The 17,307-nt window shown below is 39.7% G+C and overlaps 1 protein-coding gene and 1 non-coding gene across 3 annotated transcripts in view; both read left to right on the forward strand.

Moving 5' to 3' along the window:
• The window catches only part of Dcdc1 (doublecortin domain containing 1), a 402,669-nt gene that overhangs the window by 179,019 nt on the left and 206,343 nt on the right, over window positions 1-17,307 (forward strand). For both annotated transcript variants that reach the window (XM_052722390.1, XM_052722391.1), the window contains exon 9: window positions 5,109-5,279. In XM_052722390.1, coding sequence (XP_052578350.1) covers window positions 5,109-5,279 — 171 coding nt within the window. The remainder of the gene's footprint in view (window positions 1-5,108; window positions 5,280-17,307) is intronic.
• Window positions 13,662-13,734, forward strand: Trnak-cuu (transfer RNA lysine (anticodon CUU)). The gene has a single exon. It is a non-coding gene; the product is annotated as a tRNA-Lys (tRNA).

A 17,307-nucleotide genomic window follows, 5' to 3' on the forward strand; every position in this document is an offset into this window, starting at 1 on the left:
ATCCTGTCTTCCTAAATCACATGGTCTTGGGAATGGATTCAGAGAGCTGCTGTACTTTCCAGAGAGCCCTGTGTTTAGGGCTCTTGCTTCTTGTGTTTTGATTTCATCAAATAACCAGAAGAACAGGCCACCTGGATTGTTTGGTGTTTGGCTTTGATATGTCGGTTGGTATCCTCTATCACTTTGAGGATAAAACTGCGTAGGATAAAATATGAACAAGATAAGGCAGAAGCACTGTCTTACACTGAATAATTTAGATTTTTTTGAAAGTCACAACTTAATAGAGCTAATTGCATTGTGTATAGTGCAGAAATCCATTCTAGACGGAAGGGCTCCTTTGAGGATCCTCCCATGGGATTTTTAGCTTAAGAACAATATTGTCTTCATTTTCTTTCTTCCTTTATTTTCCCTAGCCATTTTCTTCCTTTGTTTCCTTTCCTTTTCACATCTTCTTTTTTACATTAATTTTTTTCTGTTTTCCTCTGTTGAGACTCCTCTTGTCACTCTTCCAAGCCCTCTCTACTGCCTTGTATGCCTGTGGTTTTAAAACTTGCACCCAAGTTCCCTTAGTTAGCCACGAGGGCTTATTTATGAATGCTTAATAGGAATTGGCACAGACCTTCACTGTCAATAAGGGCTGTCCATTACTAATGAGTTATACATGGTTGAAAAGATTTAATAGAAAATAGAATATTAATACATTTTTTGGTAAAATTGAGAAAGATTGAGAGAGAGAGGTGGAAGTAGAAGAGAAGCTTGTCTAGAACAACAAATAGGGATAATGGTGGATGACAAAGGCAGGAGGAGAGGGCCATGAGAGAATTATGCAAACTTTGTGGTATGTTTTAACTCAGGTACTATGATTCCTCCGGCTTTAAAAAAAGGTTTGGCAATGCTGGGGAAATAGCTCAGTAGGTGAAGTGCCTGCTTGCCTTGTGAGAGGAGGGAACCTGAGTTTGTTCCTTTCCATACACATTAAAAAGCCATTTGTGATGCCATTGTAATCCAAGTGCTGAGTTGGTGAAGCATGTGGATCCTTGGGGCTCTAAGATCAGTCAGCCTAGCTGAATCAGTGAGCCTCAGGTCACAATGAAAGTCTCTCTCTCGCGGATCGGGATCTGTCCCTGGTCTATGGGCAGGCTTCCAGAATCCGGTGCCTGTGGTGTGACACCTTGCATAGTCTTGGTGCAGTGGGAAGGGGCTTGGACCTGCCTAGGCTCAGTGTGCCGGGCTCTGCTGACTCCCCATGGGAGACCTCGATTTAGGGGATGTGGGGTTGCGGGGTGGCTTGGGAAAGAGGGCTGCAGGGTGGAAGGAGGGAGGAGGGGGGGGTCTGTGGATAGTATGCAGAGTGAGTAGAAAATTTCTTAATAAAGAAAAATGAAGGAAAAAAAAGAGACAGTCTCTGTCTCAAGAATACCAGGATGGATGACTCCTGAGGAAGCTTACTTGAGGGTGAACTATTGTCTGGTCTTCACATACATTCCCACATACATGCACCTACATTTCATAAACACACACACACACACACATACAAACTGACACACAAAGTGCCACCTGTACTTCTGCTCACACGTCATTGACCAAAGCAAATCATTTTCTTGTGATAAATCTTTTTCCAACCCTTCATTCTTCATCTATGTATATTTTTATTAGTGAAGTTTCTTGTAGGCAGCATACGGTTCATTTTATTTTTATTTTTTGTATATTTAACCAGTCTTTTTATTTTGAACTTTCTTCTCCTTCAAATTTTTAAAATTTTCTTCCTTATTTCTTCAGTATTGTTTCATTTTTATAAGTTTATGTACTCTGTAAGTTTTATAGCTGCACCAATTTGTTTCCTAGTCCCATTTGCTTGGAATACCTTTTTCTATCCCTCTCCTCTATGGTAGTGTCTACCAGTGTTATTGAGACATGTTTCTTGGAGGCAGAAGAAAGATGGATCATGTTTTCTTGGTCTGCTACTCTGTATCCTCATATTGTGAAATCAAGACTTCAAACATTCAGTATATCATTGAAAGGTGAACATTAATTCTTGTCATTTTGCTGATCATGTGGTATTTCATTAGACTTCTTTCAGTCAACTGTCCTTATATTGCTTTTTTATTCCCTGTGGTCTCTTGTATGTGATCATCCTTCTCTTCAGACTGAAGTACTCCTTCCAGTAGCCTCTGTAGAGTTGGTTTAGTGGTCATAATCCTTTAGTCTGTTTTTATCATGGAAGCCTTTTATTTCTTCAGTTTTAATGGGTGGTTTTTATGAGTTTTTAAGGCCCTTTTGGCTTTAAAATTTCCTGTAAAATGATCAGGTGTTAATTTGATCAGCCTACCTTTGTAAGTGATTTCACATTTCTTTGTGCAGCTTCCAATACTCTTTCTTTTTTATAAATACCCTTCCTTTATTCCATATTTGAATTATATATTGTCGGGTACTTCTTTTCTGATCTTCTTTGTTTGTTGTTCTTTAAATTTGTTATTCTTGAGTAGACATCTTTCTGTATGTTTAGAAAATATTCTATGATTTTATCAAAAATATTTGCTATATCTTTGATGCAATATGCTTCTCCTTATTCTATGCCTGTAATCCAAAAGTTAAGGCTTTTCATAGTGTTTCAGAGTTCTCCCATATCCTCTTCACATATTTTTTATTTAAATTTTATTTCATACACTATATTTTGATCATGCTTTCTCCTTATCCACCTCCTCCCAGTTCCTTCACACCTCCCTACCAACCAAATTCCATGTTCTATCTCTATTTCTTTTCAAAAATAACCTAAAACCAAATCAACCAAACACCTAAAAACAACAATGAAGATTAAAAGCAAGCAAAAAACAAATATGATAAAAATTCCCAAGTAGAACCAAATCTCTCTCTCTCTCTCTCTCTCTCTCTCTCTCTCTCTCTCTCTCTCTCTCTCTCTCACACACACACACACACACACACACACACACACACACACACACACAGAATTAGTAGGTAAAGTAGAAAAGTAAATACTTATAAGTATAAACTTGTTAGAGGGTAAATCTTTGAACTCTCTGAAGAAGGGATAGAAATTATAGACTTACCATGAGAATTGCAGTATGCTGGGGGCAATACTATATTTTCAGCTATTAAGAGGTTAATGTGTAAGTACATGAGATACTTTTAAGAAGGAATGCCCATTTTATTTGCAGACATTTAGGTGAGATGTAGAATTATGCAATGAATAGAAGTTTTATCTACCATGCAGGGGTAAACATAAGAAAGCTAGACCAAGAAAATGTTAAAAATGAAAGCAACAACAATATACCAGTCGTCTTAGTTAAGGTTTCTATTACTATGAAAAGACACCATGACCATGGCAACTCTTATGAAGGAAAACATTTAACTGAGGTGGCAGCTTACATTTTCAGAGGCTTAGCCCATTGACAACTGGGAGTATGGTGGCCTGCAGGCAGAGAAGGTGCTGGAGAAGGAGCTGAAAATTCTACATCTTGATCCAAAAGCAACAGGAAGTGAACTGAGATACTGGGTGTGGCTTGAGCATATATGAGACCTTAAAGCCCACCCTCACAGTGACACACTTCCTCCAACAAGGCCACACCTACTCCAACAAAGCCACACCACCTAATAGTGTCACTCCCCATGAGCTTATGGGGGCCAAATATTCAAACTACCATACCAGTGTACAAAGAAGAAAGTATTTTAAGATAGGCATAGTCAAGAACTTTCTGGAAAAGACTCCAATAGCACAGGGAGCAAACAAATAATTGACAAATAGTATCACATGACACTAAAAGCTTCTGCATTGCAAAGGAAACTATCAGTAAGAAACAGTCTGCAGAATGGGAGCAAACCTTGACTAGTTCTGGAATCTATAAAGAACTAAAAAATTTTTTAAAAATCTTCTCATAAATAAATGGCTGAATAAATTGAAAGATAGTTTCCAAAAGAAGAAACATAAATGGTTAACAAATATTTTCAACCAGTTTGCAACATTTTTAGTTGTGAATATGCAAATTACAGTACCTCACCCCAGTCAGAGTGGCTCACATTAGGGAGGAAATGGAGAAAGGGGGATTCTTATTTGTCATGAATGGTTGTATATACTAGTTCAGCCACTATGGAAATATAGTTTCTCCAGAAACTAAAAATAGAACTACCATATAATCTAGCTATACTAGTTCTGGACACTTTCCCAAAGGACAGAACCAATGAGGAGTCAAAGAATTATAGTCATTTTCAGTTAGCAAACTACATAATTATGCCATTAACTTGTTATTCCTCAGTCCTCAGTATATCTCATTAACAATATATGAGTATGTCTTTCCTAACTCCACTAATTAGGAGTCTAGAAATATAAACATCAAAGATATGTCTGTTCTAGCTTTTTTTATTTCTGGAAAAATTCTATGCTTTATTTTATGTATATTTAGAATGCTGTCTAGGCAGAAAATATATATTAAAGGTCTACAAAATCTTAATGAATTTAATATAAGGATTGACATTTTACTTTAATACACGGTAAAGTAAAATAGTATAAAAAAGGCACATATAGTAAACTGAAATATGGTAGTAAGTTACATAACAATGAATTTCAATGTCCAACGAAGGTTTTATCTTGTTAAGTATTTTCTTTTTCTTCTTCTCTGTTTTTTTTCCTTTATTGAAAGAAGGTCTTATGTAGCCCTGGTTGTCCTGGAATTTATTATGTAGACAAGGCTGATGTCACACAGCCTACATCTTTCTTCTGAGTATCACCATATTGGGCCTGTTAAGCAGTTTAAGTATTTTACAAAGTTCTTAGATCTATATGTTCTTTTTTTATGCCTAGAGCTAGCTTTCATTCAGCAATTTTAAATGGCTACGTATTCCATAACACCAAAATAAACACACACACACACACACACACACACACACACACACACTTGTTTTCAGCAAACAAAAAGTGGATAATGGAGATAGATATGTTTATCCCTTGCATTCTCTTTACCTGAGGATAGAGCCATCCTTAAATTCTTGAGTTGAAGTCATTTTCTCCTATCAGGCTAGGTACTCAAAAACCTAATAGGTGTGACATCAACAATTACTTCTTGCTAACAAGTCTTGTAATTTAACCCCTTCAGGTGAGCATGCTGATTGATGAATTGCAGACAGCTATCAAAAGCAACAGAGGTCATCTCGCTAAGCTTGGCCCCCAATTACAGGCTGAGCAGGAGCAGTTTTCCTCTTATGTCTGCCAACACATTAGGAGCCTTCCAGCAAACACCGTGGTCCCGGGAGGTCTGCAGCTCAAGGTGGGTGTCACTCTGTGACTCTCACTGCATCCAGGCAGAGACAGAAGCATTCTATCCCATCGAAGACCCATGTAACACTGTTTCTCAGTTGAATGTCTCAGCTTGTCCTCAACAGGAAAGTTTGACCTGAAAGGGATAAGAATACTATCCAGAAAATAAGTCTTAAAAGGAAATAACTATGTGTCTTTGAAATGGGAGTTTATAAAACTTAGCATTCAGTACAGGAAAGTAAATTTAATGAAGAACTTCAGTGAGTGAGCATTTGCATATTTCTCAGAGAAATAAAATCCTGTGCACATTTCGTTTTCTAAAAACAATGCATTTGTAAAATGGCCAAGGTTTAAGAGTTGACAGACAGTGACAATAAGAATCAGAGGTGAAAAGGCTGGGTGACTGATTGATGTTCAAACTACATTTCCAGGGGGAAAGATATGTATTGGATAAGTGTGACACACGTCTGAGTTCACTTGGCAAAATCAATACTTAAGAATATACCGAGGGGGGAAAGGTGAATTGGTTATTTGTCAGGACAAGATGGCTAAATGTCCTAGGTTGCTCTACTATTACAGTGTTAGGTGAGAAAAAGAATAACCCACCTGGCTGAAAGCTTAGGGAATGCAAAGTTTTTTATGTTCATAGTTGAATATCCATGTTGCCTCTGTCAAGTTAATATAGTTCTGTAACTTCATAGTTTACATCTAAAAGACCTCTGATTAGAGAGATCAGCACTACTCAGAGTGTGAGCCTTTCTAGGTAAAAAGGATTGTTTGGAGAATTCCACTGCTTTTTCATCATTTTTATGGGGATCTGATAATATTTGCAGTTGACTTCTGCTCATCCTTCATCTTGCACTTTATCCTTCACATACAGTTCTAGCTACAAACACCATTTTAAAGAGTATGGTAGCTTGTGATGATATTCACATGATTCATTTTAAATGAGAATATTACCATTAAAGATTGACCTTTTGGGAAATGTGACTCAATCTTAAACACATTGTTTGTGCCAGTCAGCAAAAGATTCAGGGAGCGACATCTAAAGACATCAAAGACGCCGGGCGGTGGTGGCGCACGCCTTTAATCCCAGCACCCGGGAGGCAGAGCCAGGCGGGTCTCTGTGAGTTCGAGGCCAGCCTGGGCTACCAAGTGAGTCCCAGGAAAGGCGCAAAGCTACACAGAGAAACCCTGTCTCGAAAAACCAAAAAAAAAAAAAAAAAAAAAAAAAAAAAGACATCAAAGACAAGGGTCCCCACAATCAAGTAATATGGTTCTTTTTGGGTTTTTGGCTTGGTTGTGGACCATTCTGTAAAAACACTTGCTATTGATTAAGAGATAAACCAGGCAAGGGATTTTGTTCACCTTAGTGACATCTCTGCCCACTCCTTTTAATCCACTATTGTATTGGCTGTAGTGTCACTGGAAAAAAGAACTTTTTTTCTCATAAATTCATTGTTAATTCTGAAGAAGTTTTATCATATTAACATATTAGCTTGACAGTAAAATTTTAATTGCAGACTCTGAACTGTTACTCTCACATATTCCCCCTTTCAGCATGCTTCAAAATTCTTTCCACACCAGCAAATCGGAAATTTATAGGCAAAGGAAACATGTTGTATAATATTTGTAAGTACCTGCTGTGCTACCTAATACAGGAACTACGGTCTGCACAAGGCTATTAAAATCAGCTAAATAAAACACCCAATGCCTTCCTGGTGTGGTGTAGATTTTTTGGCTTTAGCACTGATAGTGCTGTATCCAGCACACCAGAATGGTTAGATACCCTCTCCAAATTTCTCTCCCATCTGTGCCATACATTCTGCTACTTTGACCCCACCCCACCCCCACCACAGGAAGACTTGACATCATATCCTTCTGCCTTGCCTCTATTCACTTTCCCCATTTGAAACACAGAGTTTGTCTCAAGGCATATGTTTTTCTTCTAAATCCCAAGAGCTCCGAGTATCAGCTCAACTCATCGGCTTCTTAGGGTGGTAGTTTCCAGGTTTGGCTGGATAGTTATCTGGAGACCATCTGAGGACTCCTGTTGATTTGAGGGGAACTGGTTTAGTGTCCTGAGGCTGACTCCTAGCAGCATGTGAACAACAGTTAAACTGTCAGGTATTCTGAGAGCCAGTGGTTAAATACAGTCCTTATTAAAATGCATTTATAAACATTGAACTGATCTTATAAAAAAGATAACTGTTTCTTTCAAATTATTTGATTACATTTTACTGTTGCCTGTTCTTCCAGTTATTACTGTATATTGTGTGTGTGTGAATTCTCTATGAGTTGCCATAATACATTTCTTTCAAGGTTTGTTTTCAATAATGACTTGTTATGAATCAAAACTGACTAATCATAGTGCATGCACAATAGAAACTCATAAATGATAGTAATAAGGACTTGAGTTAAGGGTTGGTTAATTGGTTGGGACAGGCCATGGACAAAATTTCCTGTTTTCTTTTAAATACATTTTCATTAGAACATAGCCACACCTGTTTGTGTGCTGCCTATGGCTGTCTGCCTAAGACAATAGCAGAGTGGACTGGTTGAGGCAGATCATGTGACTTTAAACCCCTAATATATTTACTACATGGCCCTTTCCAGAAAAAAAAAAGTGAGCCAAGTGTTGATTTGAGTTTATAATAAAAAAGTAGCCGGGCGGTGGTGGCGCACGCCTTTAATCCCAGCACTCGGGAGGCAGAGCCAGGCGGATCTCTGTGAGTTCGAGGCCAGCCTGGACTACCAAGTGAGTTCCAGGAAAGGCGCAAAGCTACACAGAGAAACCCTGTCTCGAAAAACCAAAAAAAAAAAAAAAAAAAAGTAATGTAGATTAAATTATACATTATAAAATTTCTTTGTCACATTGTGAATAGCACATATAAAAAGTACACAAAAACTATTTTCTGAGCTAGCAAAGAAATTGCTCATGACACTAGTTAACAGGTACAGCCACAAGGACATACCTCTATAGTTTTACTTTTGTCTTGCGTATGGGGACATCAATTGATATTCAGGTTAGAACTGTGTTGTTTTTTCATTTGTAACTATATGACCAGGTAAAAATCAAGGAGCACATTTGTTGGCTATGTGGGATCTGCAATAGAGATTACATGTTTTATTATTGTTTGGCACTTATGTGCCACATATCTTTATATCATCAGAATGTGTAATTGTCATCCCTAAGCAGATGTTTAAAAATCTTATATGAATTCATTTTTGTCAACTTCATACAAATATATAATGTATGTTGATCATTACATCCTCTACCCCTCTCTGCCAAACCTCTTCTGCTTTTATGTCTTTTTGTTGTCTTTCCGGGACTTACTGATTTAATCAGGGCTGCTTGCATGAGTGTGGACTGGGTTATTTAATGAGGTATAGGCAGCTTACCAGGGGGCTATACCACTGAAGAAAGTATCTGTCTCTCCCAGAGCAGCCATCAACTGCCAGTAGTTCCTCAAACAGGAGTGGTACCTCATCATACATGCATATGATATTATGTATCATATCCAGGCACAGTAGCACAGCTTCACAGAGCTAAGCAAATGCAGCATATGTGTGTATTAGGACTGACAGTTTGGGATTGGCTAACCTATCGGGTTCTTTTTTCCTGGAGAAAACTGTGTCTCCCTCCCTCAGCAACCATTAATTGCCTGTAGTTCCTCTTCAAATGCTGAAACCCTGTGATAATTCCCCCATCCTTGCTGGCATGCCAATTGGTACCATCATTTTTCAATCTTGTTTCAGTGGCCAGATTGTTGAGACTTCCTGGGTGCCCGTTGTGTAGAGGACATTGTCTTGAAGGGGATAGCCCGTCCTGGTCCTCTGCTCTCACAGTCTTTCCGCCCCTCTTCTGTGATGTTCCCTGAGTGTTAGGTGCTTTGGTTGTGCTGTAGATGTATCAGTTGGGGCTGGGTATCCCACAGAGCTGTTTGTACTCTTCATTCTGACCAGCTGGGGTTTAATGGTCCCTGATGCAAAAAAGAAGCTTGTTGCTGTTATTATTATTTTTTTATTCTTTGGCTCTTTGGGGGGGCACCACCCAGCTCCCAAATAAATCACAAATGGAGGCTTATTCTTACTTATGAAGGTCCAGCCTTAGTTTGGCTTAGTTTCTAGCCAGCTTTTCTTAATTTATCCCATCTTCCTTTTGCCTCTGGGCTTTTCCCGTTCTCTCACAAATCTTACTCTTATTCTGTGGCTTGTTGTGTAGCTAGGAGGCTGGCCCCTGGAGTCCTCCTCCTTTTCTGGCTCCTAACTAGCTCTCCCCTCCCAGATTTCTCCCTCTGTATATTTTCTTTGCCTGCCAGCACTGCCTGTCCTTTCTCCTGCCTTGCTATTGGCCAGTTCTTTATTAGACCATCAGATATTTTATGCAGGCACAGTAGCAGTTTCACAGAGTTAAACAAATGCATCATGAACAAAAGTAGTACACCTTAAAATAATATTCCCCAACAGAGGCTTCTTTGATGAGGGGTGATAGCTACACTTACTTGTAGGTATATGGGTAAACATTTAGAATGCAGGGAGAAATTATATTGGTTTAATGAAGTGGCAGTATGAGTTCTATTCTGGGGTTGATAGCCTCACCAGCCATGGGTAGTAGGGTAGTGTTATGGTACCAGACATGAATTCCCTCCACTTGAGCAGGCCTTATTTCAAACTAGAGAGCAATTGGTTCCCCCCAGCATATGAGTGTCACTGTTGCACCTTTCAGGATTATCTTCCCGTTCTAGCTATTGTTCCTGTTCATATGTATTACAGCTGGGTAGGACTACTGATTGCGTTTCTCCCTTGGCGGCTTGCATAGATGCTACCCATACATAAGAGCTAATCCTCAGAGGGGATTCTTCCCAGTGAGTCTTTCCTCTGTCAGAAGTGTCTTCAGAAACAGGGTCATTCTGGGCAAACACTAATGACAACGTTTTGATCAGTCTTTTGGACTCCTCTGACCAACAATTTTTTCTCCTTCTTTTTCACTCACTTTGGTTTTAGAAAAATGTCTGATAAAAATGAACAGGGTGATGAGCCTTTTAATCCTTTTCATTTGCTTATTTCTATCACTTTGTTACACAGAAGCCACAACACAACCTTAAGAATCAATAACCGAAGCACTCAGGGCAGCATATCCACTCTCAGTTCTGATGCTATTTATTTGAGGGTTCTTCCTGTCTTCCCTCAGTTCCCTTAAGGATTTGTTTATTGTTCATCTTTTCAGAGAATTAAATCTGAGTTTCATTTCTCTTTGATTGTTTGTTTTTTCCTGTACTAAGGCGTGAACCCCAGACCTTGCATGTGCCAGAAGCATTCCACTACTGAGCTACATCCCAGACCTACCCAGTTTTTATTTAATTACATTTTTCTTTGAAAATTCCATGCATGGATATAATCCATTCTGATTATTTTCACCTAATGCTCTCTTTTCTTCCTCTCCCCATCACTTCCACTCCTCCCTCCCTATAGGTCTCTTTCTCATGTTCATGTCTTTTCATGTTGTTTTGTGACCCACCAAGTTTAGCCAGGGCCTCCTGCATGACCATGGGTATGGAACTATCCAACAGAACCTGCTGGGCTCACCTGTAGCAAGCTTTCTCAAATGTAGTCAGACTTTCCTTTGAGACTGCCAGCTCCCCAATAATGACATGGAGACATAATATTAATTATGAAAGCTTGCCCTTTGGTTTAGGTTTTCCCCCAACTATCTTTTATAACTTATCTAACCTGCTTTTTTTGCTTTTTTTTTTTTTTTTTTTTTGGTTTTTCGAGACAGGGTTTCTCTGTGTAGCTTTGCGCCTTTCCTGGGACTCACTTGGTAGCCCAGGCTGGCCTCGAACTCACAGAGATCCACCTGCCTCTGCCTCCCGAGTGCTGGGATTAAAGGCGTGCGCCACCACCGCCCGGCCTAACCTGCTTTTATTAATCTATGTTTTGCCACACACCTCAGTTACCTCTCTCTTGTACCATATTTCTGAATTGCTCCATGTCTCACTAGCATAATACCCACTCCTAGATTCTTTTTCCCTTTCCTCTCTCTCCCTGGAAATCCTGCCTATCCTCTCCTGCCTGGCTATTGGCCATTCAGCTCTTTATTAAACCATGTGCCTTGGCATTGACACATCTTCATGTACAAAAGATTATTCCAAAATACTCACCAGTGGGTACACATGTAAAGACTCCCCATTTCCCAGCATCCCACAGTTGCTAATAGTTCATCATGGAAGGGCAGGGCCTCATGTACTCCTTCCCCATCCATGATTGACTGTTGAGAGGTCCAGTCTTCAACAGGCCCATTGCAGGCAACTATGGCTGCTGCAAGCTCATGATAACAATGTGGCTATGCCATGACCAGAAGATGGCCACAGAAGCCCCAGAAACAAAAGGGTCATAAGGGCCTATTAGAAACAATAAGGCACCAGCCAATTGGATAACTTAGAGGAAATAGCTATTTTATAAATATGCAACCTACTAAAACTGAATCAGGAAAACTAGAAAGCTGAACAGACAAGCAACAAGTAAGGAGATGGTATTAGCAATCAAAGACCCCTGAACAAAGAAAAGGCAAGCAATATCTTCACAGATGAACTTCTCTAAATAGTTAGAGAATAATTAACATCACTCTTCCTAAAACTCTTCCAAAAACTAAAAGAGAGGGCACTTATAAACTCATGTTAGGAGATCAGCATGACTTTGATATCAAGATATGATGAAGGCGGTGCAGAGAATCCAGGAGGATATAGGACAGTATGTGACAATAATCTGATTATTACACACAAGTCAAACTCAACAGGGTACAAAAGATCATAATTATAACTAAATAATATTTGTTCCTGAGATTCATGACAGCAACATATAAAATCAATCTATTACCACATGTTTATAATATGTTATAACAGAATAAGAGATAAAAGCCACCTGATAACTCAAAAGATACAGAAAATCTTGACAACATTCAGTATCCACTTATGATTCAAACCACTCGACAAAATAAACTTCGATGCTTACCACAACACAGTGAAGGCCATACATGGAAATTCCACAATTAACCTAACAAATGGGTAGATTTCAAAATGTCTCAAGATCTGATTCCAGGAAATGGAGACCAACTCTCACCACATCTATTTGACACAGTACTAGACATACTAGTCAGAGCAATTAGACCAAGAAAGAGATAAATTGCAACTAAATTAGAAAGGAAAAGTAAAATTAACTCTATTTATAGATGATGTGGTCATAAAATATAGGAAACCCCAAAGAATCCAAGAAAAATCTTTGGGACTAACCAATGAATTCAGTAAGTTTTCATGATACAAAAAACACAGGCATTTCTCTATACTAACAATGAAAGAGCCAACAAAGAAATTAGAAAACAATCCTTTTTGCAATAGCATCCTAAAAAGCAAAATGATTAGAAAATTTAACCAAAGAGGTGAAATAACTACATATGCTAAAAATGATAAAACATTGATGAAGAAATTAATGATGAAAATATAAATGGGGAAATATTTATTGATTAGAAGAATAGATATCTTTAAAATGTTCACACTACCCCACATCACCCACAGATTCAATGTAATTGGTATCAAAATTTCAAAGACATTCTTTGAGGCAATCAAAGGGCAACCATACAAGTAACAATTCCACAAGACCCTGAATACCCAAAGCAATCCTGTGTGTGTGTGTGTGTGTGTGTGTGTGTGTGTGTGTGTGTGTGTGTGTGTGTGTGTGTGTTGGTGGTGGTGTTTTTCAAGACAGGGTTTCAAACAGCCCTCACTGTCCTGGAACTTGCTCTGTAGGCCAGGCTGGCCTTGAACTCACAGAGTTCCGCCTGCCTCTGCCTCCCTAGTGCTGGGACTAAAGGTGTGCGCCACCACTGCCCGGCCTTCACTGATACTTTTAAAATATCTTTTAGGTTGGTCTTAAGAGTAGATCCTCTTAAATAAAAAGACATATTATTTCCATGTCTTATGTCTCATTTTGGAATTACGTAGTAAAATATAATTGTAGCAGGAATCTTAACAGTTCTTATTAATAAGATCAAACCTGAGCCAGGTAATGGGGTGAACACTGGAAGGTCAGAGATACAGAACAAGCCACAGCTATCTCACCTTGCCAGTTCCTCAGCTGGTCCTGTTTCCTCAGACTGGAAGCCTCTGAGTCCTCATCCAGAATGAATCTCAGCTGAACTGTGTTGCTCCAAAGCATGAAAGCTTAACCAGGCCAAACGCTTAACCAGCCAAATGCTTAACCAGGCCAAATGCTTCTAGTTTCTGGTCCTCAACGCCTTATAAACCTTTCTGCTTTCTACCACCACTCCCTGGGATTAAAGGCTGCTTTCTGGGATTAAAGGCGTGAGTCACCATGCCTGGCTGTTTCCAATGCGGCCTGGCTAGCTCAGTCGGTAGAGCATGAGACTCTTAATCTCAGGGTCGTGGGTTCGAGCCCCACGTTGGGCACCAAATGTAGATGTAACCAACCTTCTTATTAAATAAGAAACACAGAACCAATGCAAAGAAGAAAGTCAAGAGGTCAGAGCTAAGAGCTAAAACCTTACCCTTCCTCCTGCAGTGGTCCTACCTCTCTGAACCAGCTACCCCTGTGTTAAAGTCTTTATATAGCGTTCCTGTTCTGCCTTCTCATTGGTTGTAAACCCAACCACATGACCACCTCCTCACGGCCTGTCTGTATAGGCCTCTAGGTTTTCCATGATTGGTATTGAGATTAAAGGCATGTGTATCCAATAATGGCTGTATCCCTGAACACACAGAGCCTTACCCAGCTCTGCCTACCAAGTGCTGGGATTACAAGCATACGCCACCACTACCCTGCTTTCCTATGGCTTGCTAATAGCTCTGACCCCCGGGCAACTTTATTTATTAACATACAAATAACATTTTAATACAAATTTAATATTTATAAATAAATAAAAACATATTTAATACAAATAAAATATCACCATATCAAGTTTTAAAGGACAGTGTGCAGACATTGATTCCCATCGTAGGAAAGTTCTTGGTTTTTTGTTGTTCTTTGCTTTTGATTTTTTTTTTTAAATTCTAAAACACAATTTGGAGGAATTTCAGGATAAAAGTCTATTGACTGTAATTCTATTATCTCTACATAGCTGTTTATGCTGCTGCATCCACAACATGTACTCTTGTCTGTGTTGTTGTTGGTGACATTCTGGTATATTCTCTGGCTACTGCATCTCAAAATCTTTTTATGCTGAGGATTCCCAATGTCTTTGCCTTCAATGGTTGCACTCTCTGTGTGCTACAGTGTGGCAAGCTCTTCAGGCAACAGGTGTGCCATGCACGCTCTTGCTTTTCTAGCCTCCTCTCACTCACTCCGTATCCCCTACTGCTGCCAATACCCCTAGCCCCTATGAGAACATCTGCTGTTGCTATGGCTCACTGACTTCTGCCTTCCTGGTCCTGTGCTTTGCCGGCATCTCCTCCTCCTCTTCACCCCCACAGAGATGCTGTCAGCAATGTTAGCCTGAGAGAGCAGGATGGAAAGGATTGATGGGAAAGGGTATTAGCAAATCAGTAGGGAATGGTGGGAGGGAGAGCAAGTGGTAAGGTGGGTGATTGTGTCTGAGGATTGATGAGCAGGAGCCAGTGATGTGTGAGTAGGAGGGAAAGGCATGGGGGAAGTGGAAGGTGGGTGCAGGATGCCTTTTTAACTGGAATTAGTGCTCTCACACACAAGGGGTTACTGATGCTCTCTGGGTTGCCTTCCACGTACTGCCAGCAGAGACAGATCCAGTTTCTGTGGCACCTACAGCTTTTGAAATTTGGGGATGGGACCAGGCCAGGCAACAATGGAAGCTCCCTTTAGAGTCAGGCTTGAAAGTGGGTGTTTATTTCCAATAATAAAGTAAACCACAAGAATTTTGAAGTGACCTATAGACAGAAAGTTTTCTTTGTCCCTCTACGCCCAATACTGTGGTTATTTGAAGGCAGAGCTAATGGGTCAGTCTTCTTAGCCATGTGCCGAATTTCCATCATTGTATCTTATCAGCTTGTTTATAGTTTTTAATGAGCTGATTTAGTTGATAGAGAAGATGCTGACTTTTATTTACAGTATCCACTGGCCTTTCCTGTGCCCTGAGCACTCGGATCAGCTGTATCAACAGCACAAGAGCACCTCGAACTGTACCAGTTTTGTTGTACAAAAACAAACAATAACAACAACAAAGTTCAAGGACTTTCCCACAATGGGAATCAATGTCTGCACACTGTCCTTTAAAATGGCATCATATTATACCACGTAATTCCAAAAATGACACATGAAACTTGGAAATGATGTGTCTTTTTAAGGGGTTCTACTGTTAAGACCAACCTAAAAGATATTTCTAAGATCTACATCCTTTTTCTGTGGTCACTTAAGCAAGTTTAAAGCTCTCTGAGCCTTTATTTGCATTAATAAGCTTATTTATGCATTTAGATCTCCATAGATCAATTTAGTGCCTAGAATTAGATCGGTGTAGTCAACTGTCCAGACAACAATTGTGAGTTTCTTTTTCTTTTTCTTTGGTGACCTCATATTTTTTACTCTGTTCTTATATTGTGCCCTTGTTTCATGGGGAGATTCTTGATTTTTCTCTTTCCTATTTGACTATTTCCCCAAAAATACATGTTTATAGCCTGCGAGAAGCTCTATTTCACCAATTATTTGAGTAAACAATGGGAAAGAACTAAGATATGCCTTAAATATGAGAATTAAAATGTGCCAACCCTGCCTGCATTTGAAAAGAAGTTTTAATGCGAGTAACAGAGTATTCATTATTATGGTTTTGAGAATTGTCTTTAAAAGATCGACAAAATGTGACAGAGACAATTAATCCTCCTATGTAGACTATACACTATTAGACTAGTTGGGCTACCCATTTTACAGGTGAAGAAACTGAGGCCCTGTAAGACTCAGGAGAGTGTGATGTGTGCCTTCCAACCTCTTGACTGATAGCAACCAGCAGCGGCCACTAAGTTGCCCCACCTCCTACACACACACACACACACACACACACACACACACACACACTTCTTCCCAGGGCCTCTTTTGCTGACAGGCATCTGCAGCCAGATGTACATCTTTGTGCTCTGGAAGATCCAATCTTCTCTTTCTCCACGTGCTGAACAGAAAAACAGCTTTGGTAGCAAACCAGGGAAAAAGCAATCGGTGCTGGCACTGGCTCCCATGCCGAGCGTGTTGTAATGAGAAAGGCTTTCCCTGTGCAGCGCCGACATCCTAGAAGGTGCCCAGAGAATTGCCAGGTGGGCAGTCAGCAGGGAAAGTCCTCGGGCCAGAGCTGTATTACGGTCCCAGCAGTGACTCCCACTAAATGAACCACTGAACCTTACTGCTGCTGGCGCTCTCTCTCTCTCAGGGAGATTGTCCTTCTCCATAGCAGTTAATTTGTTTTTACCTCTCAATTAGCTTTTTCACAGAGTGTTTGATATGCTCAAGTTGCTAAGATTCCCTGCCCACATATGTTCCCCTCCCCAGCACTACCCACTGACATCTATGTTAGTCTGACTCATCATGAACATGTTCAAGCAGAATTCTTTATCTGAATAACGCATACATGCAGATTGTCCAGTATCTGCAAATGAGGCGATACCTTCAAACCTGCTTGGGACTTTACTTGCAGTTTTGTGTCCTAAAAATGGATTGTTTAAGATAAAAATGTTTTGCTATACATGGTGGCTTGTATATGTTTTGGTTAATTGAAGCAGCTGTCCACATTAGGGGAAAGCTACTGTCGCAGGCATTGTTTGTTTTTGTAAAAAACTGAATAGCATTAAAATTTTTACTCTATCCCCAGTTGAAGAATGTGATTTCTAGGACTGGGAATGTGGGAAATCTGATTTAGTTCATTCTGAATACTGTAATGTTCATTACTCTCAGTGAAGTAGAATTTGAGCTGTGTGACTATGCTTGGCTCATCCAAAGTTCCCTGGCATTTGGTTAAAAGGAATAGATGGAGGCTTTTATTTACCAAACCCATGTATAAAGCACATCATATT

This window comes from Peromyscus californicus, unplaced genomic scaffold (assembly GCF_007827085.1).
Source record: "Peromyscus californicus insignis strain IS unplaced genomic scaffold, ASM782708v3 Scaffold_7__1_contigs__length_154581171, whole genome shotgun sequence".
Taxonomy (NCBI): Eukaryota; Metazoa; Chordata; class Mammalia; order Rodentia; family Cricetidae; genus Peromyscus; species Peromyscus californicus.